The sequence below is a fragment of the Nicotiana tabacum genome, chromosome 3 (genome assembly GCF_000715075.1).
Source record: "Nicotiana tabacum cultivar K326 chromosome 3, ASM71507v2, whole genome shotgun sequence".
In the NCBI taxonomy this organism is placed as follows: Eukaryota; Viridiplantae; Streptophyta; class Magnoliopsida; order Solanales; family Solanaceae; genus Nicotiana; species Nicotiana tabacum.
Window position 1 is genome coordinate 1723255 of NC_134082.1, and position 19259 is coordinate 1742513.

The 19259-nt window shown below is 32.7% G+C and overlaps 2 protein-coding genes and 1 non-coding gene across 3 annotated transcripts; all 3 read right to left on the bottom strand.

Annotated features, from left to right (window-relative positions):
• Nucleotides 1–2959: 2959 nt before the first annotated feature.
• On the bottom strand, nucleotides 2960–7860 carry LOC142174696 (polygalacturonase-like). Its single transcript, XM_075240778.1, has 6 exons — nucleotides 7675–7860; nucleotides 6233–6541; nucleotides 5204–5411; nucleotides 4981–5062; nucleotides 4275–4494; nucleotides 2960–3394 (listed from the first exon to the last, which is right to left on the bottom strand). The coding sequence occupies exons 1-6, from the start codon at nucleotides 7834–7836 to the stop codon at nucleotides 3170–3172; spliced, it is 1206 nt and encodes a 401-aa protein (XP_075096879.1). The 5' UTR covers nucleotides 7837–7860; the 3' UTR covers nucleotides 2960–3169.
• Nucleotides 3612–3773, bottom strand: LOC142179655 (U1 spliceosomal RNA). Its single transcript, XR_012708200.1, has one exon. It is a non-coding gene; the product is annotated as a U1 spliceosomal RNA (small nuclear RNA).
• Nucleotides 7861–8990: 1130 nt separating the features above from the next.
• LOC142179338 (pectinesterase-like) lies at nucleotides 8991–15756 on the bottom strand. Its single transcript, XM_075249039.1, has 4 exons — nucleotides 15103–15756; nucleotides 13982–14361; nucleotides 10638–10850; nucleotides 8991–9866 (listed from the first exon to the last, which is right to left on the bottom strand). Exons 1-4 carry the CDS (start codon nucleotides 15702–15704, stop codon nucleotides 9376–9378), a joined length of 1686 nt encoding a protein of 561 aa, XP_075105140.1. The 5' UTR covers nucleotides 15705–15756; the 3' UTR covers nucleotides 8991–9375.
• Nucleotides 15757–19259: the final 3503 nt, after the last annotated feature.

The window sequence follows — 19259 nt, forward strand, 5'->3', positions numbered from 1 at the left end:
ACTATAAGTAGCTATACTCGATTCTTAATTTGATTCAAACAAAGTTTAGCAGGAAAACAAATCAAATTGTTATCATTCAAATAGCTGAAACTATTCGACGACACGTATCGAATCGACTATACTGATTATAACATATACAATCAACAGCCAAGGATTGGAATCAAACAGTATTGCACAAAGGGTTCAGATTGCACTGTCAAAACAAAGATGACCTTGGGAATTGATTACTCAACCAATTTCAATTCAGTCGATTATGCAGTTTACATACACACACATTATCAGTGAATGAAGAAAAACTTGACTAAATACAGAGGTCCGGGCAAGGTGGACAACAACAGTTGATAAAAATTCAAAAACACAAATTAAACAAAACGTTTGGCCATACTAACAGACCTTTAACAAACACATGAACTGAATAAAGAAAAAGAAAAACAAACTTACCTTAAAGCCTTGAAAAATCAGAAAGCCTTAGCTCGTATTTGAATAGACCTTTCTTGGGGTTGAACGGACTTTAATCGAAGTGTTCTCAACTGAGAACACTTCGATTAAGGTCCATTAGACCCTAATCACTTGGCTCAAACGGACACAGACCGGGCCCGGGGTTTCTAGGGTTCCTAGATGGCAGATTTGGGATTTGGGTTTCCTGGTTAGATTCGGACCAAACCAAGCATGGTTTGGTCACGAGGGAGGTCAGGGGAGTGTCTGGTATGAATATGGTGTAGATCGGTGTAGATCAGAGTTCAGCTCGAATCTTCAAATGAAGATTCGAGAACCTGGGGGCTGATTCGAACTAAGCGGTTGGTGGATTTGGGTTCAGAGTGGTGAGGTGTATCTATGGTGTTAAGGCGGGGGTCACCGGCGTCCATGCCGCCGGGATTAATGGTGAGGAAAAAGGGGGCGTCTAGGGTTCCTAAGGTTTTGGGTCTGGGGAGGAGACGACCTAAGGGTAGGGGGGTCTGGCTAGGGGGCGTGGGGTAAAGGAATGGGCTTATATAGTAAGTGAGTGATCGATTCCTGGCCGTCGAATGGAGTGAGATGAAGGGTCAGGATCTTTCGGCTGGTAAGGAACGGTGTCGTTTCAACTTAAAGGGGGTTGGGTCGGTCTGGGTGGAATGGGTCGGGTTTGAACCACGAGTAGGTGTATGTGATATTGGCCGTTGATCACTCTGAGATCAACGGCTCAGATTAAGCAAGATTGAAACTACGTCGTTTGGACGCTCCTGGGGTCAGCTGGTTTGGACCGGGCAAAACACAGGTTTTTTGGGCTGGGTCATTTCGTCTTGGGCCTGTTTGTTTTGGTTTGGACTGGCCCAATCCGAAAAACCTTCTTCTTTTCCCTTTTTATTTTTTTTTTATTTTTTATTTTTTAATCTCTTATTTAAAATGCCAAATAATGCTATAAAACATTAAACAATAATTAACACACAATTAAAATGACATCACTTAATGACAAAAAATGAAAGATGCATTTTTTGCGATTTTTCTTTTTTCTTTTACTAACCGAATTACGGTTCAAACTACACACGACACATTTTTGTATTTTGTTTTAATAAATAAAAAAAGTAAAAATGGGCAAAATCACAGATAGTTAACAAAATGCCACGTAAAATCCAAAAATTGTAAAGCAGGACCATTTGCTATTATTTTTTGATTTCTTTTGGAGTAGTTGTCGTGTAAACAAAAATCACGTGCTCACAATTAGTACCATAAAAATGCATAATAAAATAACAGCAATATAAGAGATATGAAATACAGAATACGAAATACGAAATAGATGGCTGGTATAGTAAAAACTAGCAGGTAAAGCCCTGCATCAATAGACGACCAATGACATTCTTAGTCTAACTCCTAACTGGCTAGTCTCACTCTATTGTGCTGTAGAAATATTCACAATAGAATGTCATTAAGAAGTACTCCAAGAAGGAGAAAATATTAATTAAGAGGAGAATCTGAGAAGGAGTCCTAACTCATTTGTTTTTTTTTTAAGATTAAGACGTCTGAATTTGAATACACATCTGAATATTAAGATGTGTATTAAGATTAAGACATCTGAATCTGAATACACATCTGAATATTATATAATTAAGACTGTTTGATTTTTAACATCTGAATATATAAAATTTATTTTTATTTGAAAATTAATAAATATAAAATTCAAATGAAATACTAACTAATCTAATATTCTATCAATAAAATATATAGTTTTTAAAAATATGATAGTTGTTGGTGATGATGGATAACAGGTGAATGCCGACTAGAGGCGGTGGTTGGTGGTAGTTTTGGTTGATGATGGTGGTTCATGCTAGTAGCTAGTAGTGATCGGTAGTGGTGGCGATTATGATTGATGATAGTGGTGGTGATAGTTAATTGGCGGGTGGTGGTAGTACTTTTGACTGAGGAAGGTGGTGGGTGGGTGGTGGTAGGTTATAATGATGGACAACGCCGGCTGTGGTTGTTGATGGTGATGGAGTGGTCAGTTGTGGTAGTTGATGTGGATGAGTGTTGATTGTGGGTGAGAACGCTGGTGATCGGAGTGGTGGGCGTAGTGGATGGTGATAGTCGATAATTGTGACGGATATGATTGAGGATGATGGTGGTGGCGACGACATGGTGGTAGTTGATAATAGTAGGCGGTGACGGCAGTTAATAATGAATATGTGATAGTATCTTAATGAAATTAAGTCTCTGTTATAGATCTTAATCATACAGACCTATTCAGACCCATTAAGTGGTTGTAAAGTAAAAGAAACAAACGCACTTAATAATTAAAAACAGAATAATTAAGATTCAGACCTCCATTAAGTATAAACAAATGAGGCCTTAATATTACATCGTCAATAAAACTTTAAACCAAATGCTTAACAAGGAAAAGTTAGTCAATAGGATGTGAAGACATAGAAATAGCTTTGCTAGTAGAAAGAGACACTTTTAATTACTATAGTGCATTTAACTAGGGACCATATCCCTAATTATCGCTGTTTTAGCTAAGAAATTAACCCTAGCTACCTTTCAAATATGCGCCAAACTAAAAAAATTCTTTTTCTAGTTCAAGAAGACTGGAAAAAAGAAATATTGTTATACACTTTAAGCAAATTATGTGATTAAATCAGGATATATATACATTTTTCATAGACATAATTTGAGGTAGAAAAGATGTACTAATAATTAATTAGCATGCTGGTGGGTTATTTTTCCCATTCAATATTGTTTTGGCATTTTGACAAGTTGCAGGCAAAAGAGGTCCAATTGAACCAACTGGAACTAGATCAATGTCAACCAATTCAATTCCTTCACATGGAAGTGCTTCACTGCAATTGAGTGCCACTGGAATTTTTGAAGTTGTTGTTCCCCTTATGTTCTTGAAGTGAATATCCACCAGTTTCACTCTAGATGGCTATACCAAATAAAAAAATTTGTGTTAGTGACATTGATCTTTTATATATATATATATATATATATATATATATACACACACACACTCAAATCCATCTGAATATCAAGTTCTAGAGGCGAAGCCAGGATTGCATAATAAATTTCAAAAATTCCTGGTATTTCGTCGTTAAAGTGTCACATTTAGATTGTTCTTATTAAGGGAAAGAGCCGAATAGACAAACGGGGTCGCGCGAATGCAAGCCTCCACTGCCACAAATTATGAGGTAGGCTCGGCACTTGGGCCGACCTTAGGCAGACAACCCTTCCAAAGTGCAGTGGAGGTCAGTCACCTAGTCTGTAGGGCCTTTTTGATCACTCATTGATTCCGTCCATGTAAGTAAATAATTTCTTAAAATAAATATAAGGTTTAGATTAAAACTATTAGACAGGTATACTCTAGCTCCCCACATGGCAAGTACTTATTGTACAACAATATACAATAATATACTTTCCAAGAGACGGTCCAATAATTAAGAGGTCAGAATCAAATATTATTAAAGGCAAAAGTAAAGCAAGAAAAGAGTCTTGCCTATAATGATTTTGGCGGTGACATAAATAATATAATTTTTTCTGCGGAGGAAAAAATCACCACTTGAATGATTTGTATTACTCCTTCCATCCCAAATTAACAGTTACTTTAGCTCAAAAATTTGTCCCAAAATAATTTATCATTTTAGGATTTTAAGACTATATTCGTCAATTGTTTCCAATTATACCCTTAATATTAAAGAAGTAGTAGTTCTTTTTAAAATGGGACGAATGGAGTAATGTTTAGATGCTCATGACCTCCTCATTACTGTTATCCCACACAAGAAAAATAGTAATTATGATATAGTAATTACCTCATTCCTGTTCTTGGAATGATAGTGTTGATCAATAACGATTGGATTTTTAACATTATCCAGGATTATATCTTCATAAATAACACCAGAAACTTGTAGTGAAGGTGAACCCATATAAGTTTTGATTCTTGCACCATTTGTTGTACCACGGAATGTACAATTTCTTACTGTAACTCCTTTAACATCTGTTTCATCTAATCTTTTCCCAAGGCTGCCAATACTGCACAACAAATATTAAAACAAAAAAAACTTCATAAATATTTTAAACGTCTAAATTCATGATATTAAGACTATAGTAAAAGAAATGCACAAGTTGCGTTTTTTTTTGTTTCCCCATTTGGCGTCCCGTATCTTTATTGTGACCCGACTAATCCAGATTCACACTGAAAAATTTTAAATTGGAAGGGGGAGGAGAATAAAATGCTACCTACCAAAGACAAACCCGATTAATATGGATTCGCACCGAGAAATCCCACATTAAAGAGTAAAACGTTTCATATCAAAAGCGACTCAATTCCAAGGGTTCGAAACCGAAATCTTTGGTTAAAGATGGATGCATATTTATCATTTTTTTAAAGTAAGGGTATTTACTACCCCACCACAATATTTGGGTCAAGAGACCACAACTCAGATTGTAATATCACAAGTTCAAGCCATTGAAAAAAATAAATCGAAGCGCATAATCATAAAATATATTGAAACTAACCTTATACCATGTCCTGGGCCACAATTTATGTTAGAGATATAAACATTAGAATTGCCATCTCCAATACTAATGCAATCGTCACCTGTTTCAGTAGCAAAACCAGGAATTTTAATGAGAGTATTCAAGATTTTTTTTATATATATGTATAAAAAGTAATATTTAACCTATATATATAAGTATAATTGAACACCCTTCAATGTATGTGGCTACGACGACGACTGACCTGTTCCAATGGTGCTATCAGTGACATTGACATTAATTGTATCACTAATATGAAGACCATCAGTGTTTGGACTATCTCCTGGAGCTGTAATTTTGACATTTGAAACTGATATATCACTGCTATCAGTGATTTTCAAGTGGACACCTTTAGCATCTACAAAATTTAGGTTCTTGATCGAAGAACTTCGCACTGTCTGAAATACAAGAGACTACAAAACCAAAACAAACCACAAATTAACTATTACTTTATATTGCATCAAGTCATAAAACTAGTTTTTTTTTTAAAAAATAAAAATAAAAATGTAACTCGACTATACCAATCACAAAAGATTTTTTTTTTAAAAGAAAAAACAAACACTGAAAAATCATAAATTCGGTCCTTAAAACGGAAGTTGCTAGGTTGCTGATACTTCAACGACTTACCTTACATAATATCTTCGTGACACCACTTAAAAAGGATAAATAACTCATTTTTTGAACCATTTAAGAAAAATGCTCATGATGTGTCACATGGTGAAAGATATAGGATTTTAGGTTGGGATCAAAAAATTATTTTTTTATTTTTTTAAGTGGTCGGCGTCACGTTGATATTATACGTGTAATGTGAGTTGCTAAAGCAACTACACTTATATATTTTTTTTAACTATTTAGTATCTGAAGTTTAGTGACTCGACTGAGATCCTGACTGGCTCTGCATTGAGTCCAGTTAAGGAGAACCGCTTCACACCAAGAGTTTCTTTATTTTTAATGCTCGAACTCGAGACCCTTAATTAGGGGTAGAGAGATTTCATCCTACCATCACCACCACAATCCGCGGTGGATATGACAATTTCATGCATGTGGCAATCTAATGTGTTTCGGGATCAAATTTATGTATTTTTCAACTTTTTTTTTATATTATCTAATATACAATTGAGTTATTTTTATTTTTATTTTTTGTTAAAAGATTTTCATGACTTGGGTAAAAAAAATATTAAAAGTTGAACGACCATCTGTAAAATTACCCATCGAGTTAAACATTTTCACTTACAGAGGGGAGAGGAGGAGTACTTCCAGATTTATCAGCAAATTGCCAACTCGATTTTCCTTGTCCATTTAGAGTTCCTCCACCCGTAATAACGATGCCATCTACATGTTCGATAGAAATCCAAGCTGCTCTTGTGTACAAACTCATGTCAGTATTTGACAACAAAGTTCCTTGAATTTCAATAGTAATTGGCCTAGGACTTGTGCATGGCCCTTGAAATATAGTTTCTCCTGTAGTGTATGTTCCTGGAGGAATAACAACTTTGGCTGGTCCTGGTGATTGGCAAGCTGATCTCCATGCCATCATAAGTCCCTGCATGCAGTGGCGGAGCCAGAAGTTTCATTAACTGATGTCAAAATATAAGGAAATAAACACACAAATAAATTAAGAAAATTGAATGTATAATATATATACAGAGAAACATAGGTGACCTAGGTTTTGAAGTTTATGAGTTTTAACAACCCATCGAATCCACAAATCATTTATGCTACTGGATTCACAGGTAACTATACATATATATATTTAATGAATTTCTTAACACATATATAGAGTTTGGGCTAAAGCTATGGGGTTCTGCCGAACTCGTACCATATATTCCTGCATAGAAATACTTTTGATCACTACACAATGTAATTTTTCAATGAAAATGTGTCAATTAACAACCCGTTAACTAAGGTGGATGCAATAGTTCTAGCCTTATAAATCATACATTTGTCTCTAATATCTTCAACCCAAATAAGCAGTTAATTATCTAATAAAATGTTTCAGCTTAGCATATAAGTCCTAGAGATATATAAACATGGAATTTGACCATCAGAGTTAATTACAGGGGGTTTCAGGAGCGGAATTATATGGTTCGAAGGGGGTTCGGTTGAATAAGATAGTTCTTCAGAAAATTATGTTTTACGAAAAGCGTAAAATAATTTTTCGTACATACATATATAAGTTGTTAGATTCTCTTGACATAACTCAAAACTTGTTCTATGTTGTAGGTTCAAGCTCCTCGTATAACATTCTTGCATATTTTTTGAATGCTCTATATATGGAAGAATGTGTTACTGCTGAAATATGGAAAAATTGAAATCTTAAATCGAACGCTATGTATAGATGGTATAAATGGTCTAAACAAGAATTCTTGAACATCAAATTCAACCAGTTAAAATATTTACGACCAAGTTCATTCCATATTGGATCAGGGCAGAATAGGGTTATATGCATTCTCATTACGAGATGTGGTCATTAGGACCTATCTATTAAGAAACTTAAAAGCTTCTCGTGAAGATAAAATGGAAAGCCTGAGTTAAATTGCTTCCAATTAGAAAAGAATGGTTTTGGCGAACTTTCTTCATCCCTCTTTTATCCCGGTCATCAGATAATAAAAGAATAGTATCATATAAACTGAAACGAAGAAAATACTAATTATTATTATTTGATTCTAAACTTACCCTAGTGCTATCTGCAGGGGTATTTGGTCTAGCTCCAAACCTTGTAACATCAAAAACTGTCTCTACAAGGCCACGACGTGAACCAAAAGATGCACATTCAGCAACTTTTGACAAAATGGCTATACCCAAAAGTAAAACCAATAATTCTTTTGGAATAGCCATTGTGGTGGCCTAAAGAAAATGAAAAAATATTTTAGAAAAGTGGGCAAATTAAATAAGGAAAAAAAATTCCCTGTGAATGGTAATAATCATCCCTATATGCCATTTATATCAATTCTCTTTTACCATTCAAAAATTATTGGCTCGTATTAGTTTGTTTTTTCTATTTATTGTTTTTTCCTCAATTGTAGGAAACTTCAAACTGAGAGATCGTTATGTACTTTCATCCGTTTAGTCAATGGATTTTTTGATGTTTCATTTAAATGGAATTTTACAGTATACTAAGAATTACAGTTAAGAAATTCACCATAAATAAAGAACAGAAAATAATTCGTATGCCATTTGGACTTTGGAAAATAGTTTTTTTTTTCCCCAGAATTATTATACTGTGTATAAGAGTTCTTTACATGATGTATGTCAATTAATGATATTACATATGGTTCCAGAAAGTGAATTACATTGTATAATAATTATATCAAAATTCACTCTTTCCATTTTTACTCCCGAAATTAAAGGGATAATATCCCTTAAATTAGGTTTTTTCAACTCAATCCACTCCCCCGTTATCCCTTAAATAAAGCTTTTGATTTCTGTCAACCCCCCCCCCCCACCCCCCCCCCCCCAAAAAAAAAAAAAAAAAAAAACCAATCCCTCATTTTAATGTTATCAAATGTAATTTATTCCGTGGATTTCTTGAGACCTAAGTGGGATAATGCTGTTACAGATATCTTTTATTTCTTGGCAAATAAGGAAATATTAAATGATCTCCTCAATCTTCATGAGAACTTGAGAAGACAATAATTTGAAGGAAAGTTTTGACGTGATTGGTAAAGTTGCTGCTATGTAATCAAAAGGTCACGAGTTCGAGTCGTGGAAATAGTCTTTTGCAGAAATACGGGGTAAGATTGCATACAATAGACCCTTGTGATCCAGCCTTTCCCCCGACGCCGCGCATAGCGGGAGCTTAGTGCACCAGACTACTCTTTAATATCTCATCACAGTGATATATCACATATTCAAGGTAAATAAAGATGAAAACAATTCAAAATGTTTAATTTAAAGATGTTGGAGTCATTTGAACAAACGCCAAAGCTTCAACATTTAGCAGTATATAACACACAAACAGATTAGCATTAATTAATTAATAACCTCTGTTATATTGCAATGTATTTCAACCCTTATTCTTGTGAATAATAAGTAATACAAGTAACATTAACTTAATTCCTCAAGAAATGAAGACAATACATCAAATTTCTTACAAAAGGAACTTAATTTTTTCAACATTAAAACAAACTAATAGCATCCTTAAGATACTTAAAAAAATCATAGGACATGAAGAGATACAAGCAATCGACCAGGCTGGTGACTGCTGCGATTGTTGTTTACAAGATACGTGACACCCCACATGTTGACAACAGTCGTACGTCCACCACAGTCCTTCGTTCTAAATTACAAATTTTAAATTTTATTTATTTATGCCACAACCGAACTTATATTACCACTTTGCTGGCTTAAAAACTCGTCCTAGATTCGCCTCTGTATTCAGGACGAGGAAGTTAAACCGAGGAAAAACGGGAAACCGGTAGCCGGTAACCATTGACTTCCCTGTAGGAAATTCCCAACATTGAATTGACTTGCTTCAGCTGAGCTATTAATAACTCTATAACCAGGCCATTTTACTCTAGCATTAGTATTTGAACCTGGTCCTTTGTTCAAATACTCTCCATAATAAAGTGTATTCAATGCAAAATTACCATCCCATTCTAACCAACCAGCAGGATCAATTAAACTGCCAATATTTGATAGTAGAAAAACTGTTCTTGAATATTGTTTCCAGGGACGTCCAAGGTAATTTTTGAAGGATGATAGTACAGGAACTAAATCTGAAGCAGCTTCCACTTTACAATTCAAGATTGAAATTCCAGTATTTTGATTTGGATCCTCTCTTCCTTGTGCTGTGAAAATGTTCTTTTGGTTGGGGTTTGGTTTACGAGCATATAAGTTGCAGTTCTGAAAAACAACAGCCGCATTACCTGTTGAAGACATAATTAAGTAAGAGTTCGTTCGAGTTAGCTGATTAAAACTAGCCGACACGTAATAAGTAGTCACATATTTGGACAGAAGTACTGAAACTAATTAATAATAAGTCATTGATGTATTTGATAAAAAAATTTAATATAGGCCTTTTATGTTAAAACAACTATAAATGAGTACGAGGTGACCAACTTATAATTTTTGGCTGATCTTGACTTGTAAACACTTGAAGTATTTGTCAAATGTATAAATAAACCAAAAAAACACTAAAGCTTGTTCGATCAACTTAGAAAATTTATCTAAATACACTCTAAATAAAAGTGCGTTGTCTCTTAAACTCACATGTTATATATGGGGCAAGTGCACAGATAGCCATTCTCAGAGATTAATCGGTGAAAAATTGAAATTCAGTACGTACTGGCTAATTCCTAAATAGCAGCCCTTTAGAGTGGCTACCTAGTGTCATTTGAATGGAATTTATAGAACGTGAACCTCATTAATATGCTTATATATATATATATATATATATATATATATATATATATATATATATATATATATATATATATATATATATATATATAGAGAGAGAGAGAGAGAGAGAGAGAGAGAGAGAGAGAGAGAGAGAGAGAGAGAGAGAGAGAGAGAGAGAGAGAAGTAGTGTGAAGTTATGATAGAAACCCATAAACTTTCAAATTCAAATTCTGAATTCGTCTCTGCTTTAAATGTTTTTAACTTTTAGACGAGATGAGCAAATAATTTAACATTACCAAAAATGAAGTCCACAGTTCCATAGACGTCGCATTCGCGATAGAATTGGCGAAGGGAATGGACGTAGAGAGTGTCTTGATATGCAACAAAGCTGCATTGGTAAAATGCCGAAAGATCAGAGCCACTCCTTAGCGCCACTGCTTGGTGCTTGCTTGGTCCCGCAAAATTTTCAAATGTTATGCCCCTTGCTATGAATCCATTTCCCACCACCGCTGCAGTAAAAAAAAAAAAAAAAAAAAAAAAAGTTAAATTTTCGAATAATCGGTGTAAAATTTGTCAGGTAAAATAAATGATAACTACAAAAATCGTTCGTAAGAAATCGAGATCAATAACCTAGAGAATAAAATAATTAGTCGTAAAAATAGCACAGTATAGCCAGTTTTCGGACTGGTCATTCAAAAATAGCCAGCGTTTACGAAGTCAATGAAAAATAGCTACTATTTTGCTGTAACAGAGATCGGTCCAGCATAATATACTGGAGTTCGGTGCACCTGTGTATGAACTCCAACATATTATGCTGGACCGGTATACTTTGCTGACTCCAGTATAATATACTGGAGACTGGAGCACCGGTGCTCCAAACTCCAGTATATTATACTTGACAATTATACTTGCTGGAACTCCAGTATATTATGCTGGAGTTCTAGTGTACTTATACTGGAACTCCATCATATTATACTGGCGTATTTTCCAGGTTTTGAACAATGTTTTCGCTCATATTTATCTTTACATGAAAAGTGGCTAAATTTCGATTACTTTTGAAACTGGGCTATTTTTGAACGACCAGTTGTAAATCTGGCTATTTTTAAATTTCCCCCTAATTTGTCTTCTATAACAGATTAAAACAAACATTGATAATTTTTGAAAATATTCGTAGCTTGAGGTGTCTCAAAAACACTGTAATTAATAATATTTCATAAGTAGAAGTATATTGTCCAAGATTCAACAAGTTCTTATCGGATAAATTAGGAATAGAAACAACAGATTTCAAGAGAAAACTCTGCTTGAAGAGGAGGAGAAAATAGTAAGAGAGTTAGAAGATCTATATAATTTTGAGTTTACCAAAATACTCTATACATAGTGACGTGCTTCAATGTTTGGCTAATGGTTAGTTTGACTCTAATAAATATAAAATTATATAATTTACGAAATAATAGTAAGTAATTGTAAAATATAATATATTAGATGGACATTCCTTTTTAAGATACAATTAAATTTTAGCATAGATAGCGTAATTTTTTTTTAAATAATATTAGATCATTTAAAAAATAATTATAAGTAATCATTTTTAAACAAGAAAATCAAAGATATAATTGCTGCATAGATCGATGGAAATTGGAATATGATCTTCAGTACCTATTACTTTTTGAGTTTGACTTGTACAACATATACTTCTTTGATTTGATACGGCGACATTGACTATTCAAAATATTTAATACTTAAGGGGTTGTTTGGTACGATGGATAAACAAACATAATTTTAGGATAAGAATTTAATATTGTCTTATCCTTTGTTTGATTATTAATTTTGGGACAAGTTATCCCTAGATTAAAAATATATCGAAATAACTTATATTTGTCAGATGGTGGAACAGTAAAGTAGTGAAAATTGATAATTTCAGATTAATGCAACATAACAATCGGTCAATAAGAAATAATAACAGGAGAATTAATCTCAGCATAACTAATACCAGTATAACCAATTCAAATAATTTTGTATAATAATTAATCTAACTGAAATTGACTTGTATGGAAATTTTCTTTTGGATTTCGTAGAGACAGGTTTAAAATTCTGTAGAATTTTCTAGGAATAAATTGGGGTTTTCCTTTAGCAATAATGGAGAAATCAACCTCACCAGACATCAGTCATGGGTCCTAACATATACTTTTGTATAATAAATTAATCTAATTGAAATTGACTTGTATGGAAAAGTGATGGCTATTTAAAAATCCTCTTAATTAGTGATAGCACCAAATTAATGTCGAGGTGGTTGTTCTGGGGCCTTTTTCTGGATATAGTTGGAGCAAGGGACCATGAAAATTAAATAATTGACTAATGCGTCATTTCATATCCAACATTATATATTAGTTTTATTGTTTGCCTAAGTTGCTATACATATATTATTTTTAATTTAAGCTTTTAGATGAACGACTATTTGAGTTAATTTTTTAAAAGTAAGGTATATTATCCATCACGACCAACCTTGATGGTCTTTTTATACTTTATGTGCAGTCTATCTATACACCATTATGGGTGTTTGGAGACCGACGAATAATCAAGAAATGGGGTTACTAGAGTTAGTAGTCATCTGCATCAAACAAGAGAGGTTTAGGCTGTGGAAACAAGGAATTCATCCACCTCGTGAGGATTTCTGACAATTAGTAATTCAAGTCGTGATTTCTACAGACGATCCGCTTACGCTAAGGAGAAAATCTCGTTACTCGTTTTATTAATCAATCTAAGCCCCGGAGTTTTATAGATATGTCAACAACAATAACAACAATAACAACCCAGTATAATTCCACTTAGTGGGGTATGAGGAGGGTAGTGTGTACGCAGACCTTACCCTGAGATAGAGAGGCTGTTTCCAAATAAACCCTAGTTTTATAGATATGTCAAACCCCACAAATACATTATGGTTTGATGGGAACGAATGAATAAAGGGTCCACATACCAACGACAATTTCTTAATTGTTTGACAACACTCTTGCTTTTCAGTTAATTTTTCCTATATTAATTTTAAAAATGCATTAAACTTTATCAATCAATCTACAATTTCTAGCAATTTGCGTTTTCCCACCGACAGAATCCATCTAAAATGTCGAAGCAAAATAATTTAACTTTAAAGATTAACAAATTAACTCTCGAGAAGCAAAATATGACAAGCGGATGGAAACGAAGGGAGTAGTTTAAAAACGAAGGGAGTAGTTTAAATTGTGAATATAACAATTTTGCCTTGATAATTAAAAAGATAATTATGATTTTTTTAACATAATCAGTATATACAATATAAGATAAAATTATGTGAATATAACAATTTTGCCTTTTCAGCTTTTTCCCGTTATAGGAATGATTACATTAAGGAGTATTTAACTTATATACTTGACATCACATATTTTTTATATTATTAGTATGATTTAATCTGTTTTATTTTTATATTATTTTTCGAGTTAATAATCACACTTAATTTGAATTATTACCTATCTTTACCAAGTACTCGTCTTTACATTTTAATTTAAAGATAATTTATATTATCGGTGTATAAAAGTTAGACTTAATACGATATTCTACGAGTAGCTAGTATTAACATAGACATGAAAAATGAAAATTCTGAATAACTTACCAACGGTGGCTGATCGGAAAGTAGTCCACCCGTCGACGACGTTCCGATTACCCTTTATCTGCGTTTTTCCGATCCCATCTCCGACGAACATTATCATACTTTTCTTCCTTTCAACATCAATGTACTCAGAATAAGTTCCAGCCTTAATATAAATCACAAATCTTGTACTACTTGAAGTTGGAGCTGCACTTAACGCTTCGTTAATTGTACGAAAATTTCCACTACCATCTTTAGCCACAACCAAATCGAATTTAATTTGGTTTATTGGAGCTTGTAAAAGTGTCCTATCCTTTTTTTTCAACCATTTTGGATATCCATTTTTCATAGCTCCATATTCGGGAAACACTTCCTTCGAATTTGATGATGACGAAATTGATGACCTAAAGCCAAATTATAGTAAGAGAGTTTAAAATTAATTTTGTAAAATTTATATACTGATAAGACAAAATTAAAGAATTTACTTTCTGATATATGGGTCAAAAATAGACAAAGAGAAATATAACAAGTTCAAGAAAATTGAGTTGAGACTGAAAATTGAAATTTAAAAAATGTATGCATGAGGAAGAAAAATCATAATTGAAAAGGGAGATAAATCCTTTTCACTGTTCTTGAGCCGAGTGTCTATCGGAAACAGTCTCTTCTATCTTCATAAGGTAGGGGTAAAGTCTACGTATACATTACCCTCTTCAAACCCAATTTGTAGGATTTCACTGGGTTTATCGTTGGTATTGTTGAAAAGGGAGATAAATCTGCTAGTTAATGATAGAGATTTAAATTTATTAAAAGGGAGGTAATTTACTCACTCATCCGAATAACTTCAACCAACGCCTAAAATAAAAACCTACTTACTTAATTTGAAAAATTATATTTCTCATAACTATGGAGTAATTTATATAACACAATATTCTTTATATGCCGATATTTTATATAATAATACTCTCTTGAGTCTTGTGGCCCTGAACGACATTTCTATGGCTATAGCATGTAATAAAAAGCAAATCGAGATGTTTAAAGTTAAAGAGTTACTTAAAATAGAAAAAGTACCATATAAAATGAAACAGAAAGAATTTTTTTGGGGGCGTTTAATTCGAGGCATGAAAAAATAGCTTTAATGGCCTTACCCTGGAGCCGACTCTGGCTTCAACTTCTTGAGCATGGCAAGAGAGTTACTCACATGTTGTTCTATAGTATGCAAATTATGCTCAACATAATGTCTCAAATTGTGTTTACTATCATCAAATCCACTAAGACAAGTATCTTGATTTGTCATTGCAGCACTAAGTAATGTTTGTAAATCATTGTAATGTTTATAAGGGGAATTATGATTTTTAGTAGAAAGATCATAAAGAGTAGTATTAAGCTCAGAAATAGTACTATCACCCAAAAGTTCAATACAATCATCTAAAGCTCTTTTCTCAATAGGGTCCAATTTGGACATTTTGTGAAGTATTTTAGTGCAATTTTCAGTAGAGCCTTTGACTTCATCTATTGTAGCATTTACAGTAGAAGAAATAATTTCTGGGATTGTTTTTTGGTGAAGATTTGGGATTAATGAGAGAGTGGAAATGCAAAGTTGAGGGTAAAGTGTGTCTTGGCAATGAGAATGGGCTATTTCCAATTGAATATTTTGAGTTTGTAATGATTTTGGGAGAGAAAATAATATGAGCAAGATAGTGGCTAAGAGAGTAAGAAGAAATGAAGATTTTCTTCTTTGGTTATACATTGTGGAAACACTAGGGACTTGAGGAGAAAGAGGAAGTTCAAAATTTGTGAGAGAAATAAGTGTTATGCTGCTTAAATTTATAGGAGTAATGTTTAAGGTCTATGCCTTATGGACCCGAACCTGAGCAGAGGCGGATCCAGGATTTCAAGAGGATGAGTGCACTATTGTGCAGAGGTGAAGCTAGAAGCTATAGTGATTATCACGTATATATTAATGCTCCGTACCAAAAAATAAGACCGTCCGAAGTGAAATTTGAACTGCCAATTTTACTCGTAGAGGTGCATCCAATAATTATTGCACTATAGGAGTCTTTAAGCATAGGTGCTTTGCACATATATTTAAATAATTTAAAAAAAATATAACATTATTATATATGGTTTAGGGAGAGGAGTATGGGTTCACGTAAACTCATACCCCTAGGCCTAGATACGCCCATGAACCTGAGTAATCTATTCATGACCAGAGTGAAGTTTTTGGGTAAATCATCGTAGGTGGAGTTATGATTTTAAGTTTATAAGGTTTTAAAATATATTACGAAAAAGTTACCTTTATTAAAAAAGCTACTTGAAATGTGTTAAAAGTTAGTGTTTATGTATTGATAGTATATATTTTTTTTTTAATCGGGTCATCTAAAAGATAATTATAGATATTTATCCATAATTAGCGAGATTAGTAACCTAAAAAATAAGACAGACACCATACAAAAATAACATATTAAATATACTAATGCTGTAAAAAGGATTGTGAGGTTCACTAGACCGGTGTTTAGAAGAATCAATGAGTGAATTGAGGTTAAAAAAAAGAGCTTAAATTATATGCGTGATATTATAACGGATTTTTACGCTATCAGTGAAACTTAACTAGTTATAGTCGGTTAATAATCTATTTTTTAGGTTACTATATCAGGCTCGATCTATAGAGTTAATTACTTGTCATTGTAGGTTAACTTAATTTGATAGTTAAATTTTTTTATGTTATCAATAACTCATAAAAAGAAATTTAACTTATATGCACTAATAGTACAAATTATTTTACACCATTAATATATTTAACATGCAATTGTTACATGGTGTCTGCCTTATCTTTTAGGTTGCTAGTCTCGCTAATTATGGACAAATATTTATAATTATTTTTTTAGATGACCTAATTATAAAAAAAATTTATCCTATCAATTACATAAACATTAACTCCTAACACATTCAAGTAGCTTTTTTAACTTTTTCGTAATATATTTTAAAACTCATAAACTTTAAATCATAACTCCGACTCGAACATAGGTAGCACAATCCTGTGCATGAATCTAATTGAAATCACATGTGTCTGCTACTGCCGACACTGCAACCTTAACCAAGGATATATTTGTCTGCATTGTAACATTTTCCTTTTCAGTATAATATGGGCGCTCTGTACAAATGTAAGACAAGAGGGGTTGCTCCGATGGTAAGCAACCCCCACTTCCAATCGAGAGGTTGTGAGTTCGAGTCTCTCCAAAAGCAAGGTGGGAAGGTCTTGGAGGGAAGAATGTCGGGTTTCTATTTGGAAACAGTCTCTCTACCCTAGGGTAGAGGTAAGGTCTGTGTACACACTACCCTCCCCAGACCCCACTAAGTGAGATTATACTGGGTTGTTGTTGTTGTTGTTGTTCTGTACATCCTGTGTTATTTTATTACCATACTTATTTATATTGTTCTGTCCTATACTGTTGATCATTCCACTAGGCCTATATGTCTTTTTTTTTTATATTGATTTTTCAAAGTCCATCTTTCACTTAGAAGCAAAAAAACATGAAAAAATCTGTGTATTTTCTCTATACTACTTCCTTTGCTTCATTTTGTAGAACTATTACTATCACAACAATTAAGAAATTTCTCTGCGAGCAAGATTTTTTCAGTTATTTGAAATTATTAGTAATAGTATTTATTATGACTTGACTTAATATTTAAATAATAAATTTTATTTCATAAAAATTGAAGATTCTATGTGTAAATTTACACTAAAATTTCTTAATTTGACTATTTTAATCTGAACCTTACCACATCGAAGAAAGAGAGAGGCGAAGCAAAGAGAGAAAATATACACCAGTGCTTTAAAAGGCGGGGGTGTGAGTCGGGGTATTTTACTTAACGTGGGGCGAGGGATAAATTGCGAGACATGGTGCGTAAGCTCCATGAATCTTTAAATTTTTTTAAATTTATAAATTAACAAAATAGCATAATAACCATAAAAATATACTATAAAGTACATTAAAAGTTTAAGAAAATTTTAAAACATTTCAAAAACTCATAGAAAATAAAATACTATCTAACATCTTTTTTATAAATATAAATAATGGAATAATGTAAAAGTTAATATGAGATAAAAATCAACTATAACTTCTTATGTATCAAACAATTAAAAATTTATAATTTTGTTAAAAGTATTATCGGATTTTTATCTCTCTAAAAGTTAATAATAACGGAGTAATAAACTTTACCAGACTTTAAAATATTATTCCTTATTATAAAATTGCTTTCAAATAACAAAATAATAAAAACTTAATAATCTTGAGAGACATAGAACTAAGATCTGAAGACTATAATAAGTGAAAATGTAAATTCTGGCTATCTATTCATAAGAAATATTCTCAATTAATAAATATGCACTAATATAACTCATTCATCTGGGTTATTCTCAATCTTCATATTTTTATAGATGAAGTAGAACTTTAAAAATTTAGTTTTTAAAGAATTTTAAGGGTTAATAGTGCTAATTAGGAAATTTGACGTATGATTTGCGTAAGGAACTGTTAGGCAAGCCTCACACGTTGAGCATTAGGCGTGCTTCGGGCGAACAATCGGACGCTTGGCATGTAAGCCACATAAAACTAGCCTCACACATAAGGCTCAAGGCGTTTTGATAGTAATCCGCCCTGGCGCCCAAGAAAATCTTTTAAAACACTAATATACACACAAAAAAATTAGGCTAAAACTGATAAGAATAAAGGAGTTGGGCCAGATATTATAAACTAGAAGCCCGACTTGTATTGGCTATAAATTTCTCTTATATGTAAAAAAAAAAAAAAATACATACCTGAAGAATTAATCTAAATAGCTATCCTTTTAACCGCTTAAACTAAAAATAATCGGTAAATATATAATATGCATAATGTTATACAATAAGTATATAATTATATATTCCAACAAAGGAGGGTACAGAAGTTTAGTCTCTTGGTATATGTTGTAAATATTTACTTGATAATAAAAGCATTTAATTACCAAAAAAAAGTATATAATTATACATATTGGCTAAAAAATAAATAGTGAAAACGGTAGCTATCTAAACTATATTAAAAGCACGAAGGCCCTTAGCGAAATATTGTTCGCCTTTTTTACCCTTTTAAAATAGTGTTCACACTAGACAAAATAGTCATTTGATTATTCTGCTAGCTAATATTTAGGAGTTTAAATTAAACCAAATTTATTACTTATTAAATATTTCCTTATTTGAATCAAGTAATAAGTCCTTATAATTAGGACTTTAAAATCATTAAAATTTTACCGTATATAAATTTTACAA

What these genes read in the sequence shown, in the direction of transcription:
- LOC142174696 (XM_075240778.1), bottom strand. Translation starts at nt 7,836, where the DNA reads ATGGCTATTCCAAAAGAATTATTGGTTTTACTTTTGGGTATAGCCATT. An exon ending in CCCCTGCAGATAGCACTAGG is followed by an intron (nt 6,542 to 7,674) that starts GTAAGTTTAGAA and finishes CACTGCATGCAG; the next exon opens with GGACTTATGATGGCATGGAG. An exon ending in ATTCCAAGAACAGGAATGAG is followed by an intron (nt 3,395 to 4,274) that starts GTAATTACTATA and finishes TATTTGGTATAG; the next exon opens with CCATCTAGAGTGAAACTGGT.
- LOC142179338 (XM_075249039.1), bottom strand. Translation starts at nt 15,704, where the DNA reads ATGTATAACCAAAGAAGAAAATCTTCATTTCTTCTTACTCTCTTAGCC. An exon ending in TTTCCGATCAGCCACCGTTG is followed by an intron (nt 10,851 to 13,981) that starts GTAAGTTATTCA and finishes TTTTTACTGCAG; the next exon opens with CGGTGGTGGGAAATGGATTC. An exon ending in AACTGTGGACTTCATTTTTG is followed by an intron (nt 9,867 to 10,637) that starts GTAATGTTAAAT and finishes TGTCTTCAACAG; the next exon opens with GTAATGCGGCTGTTGTTTTT.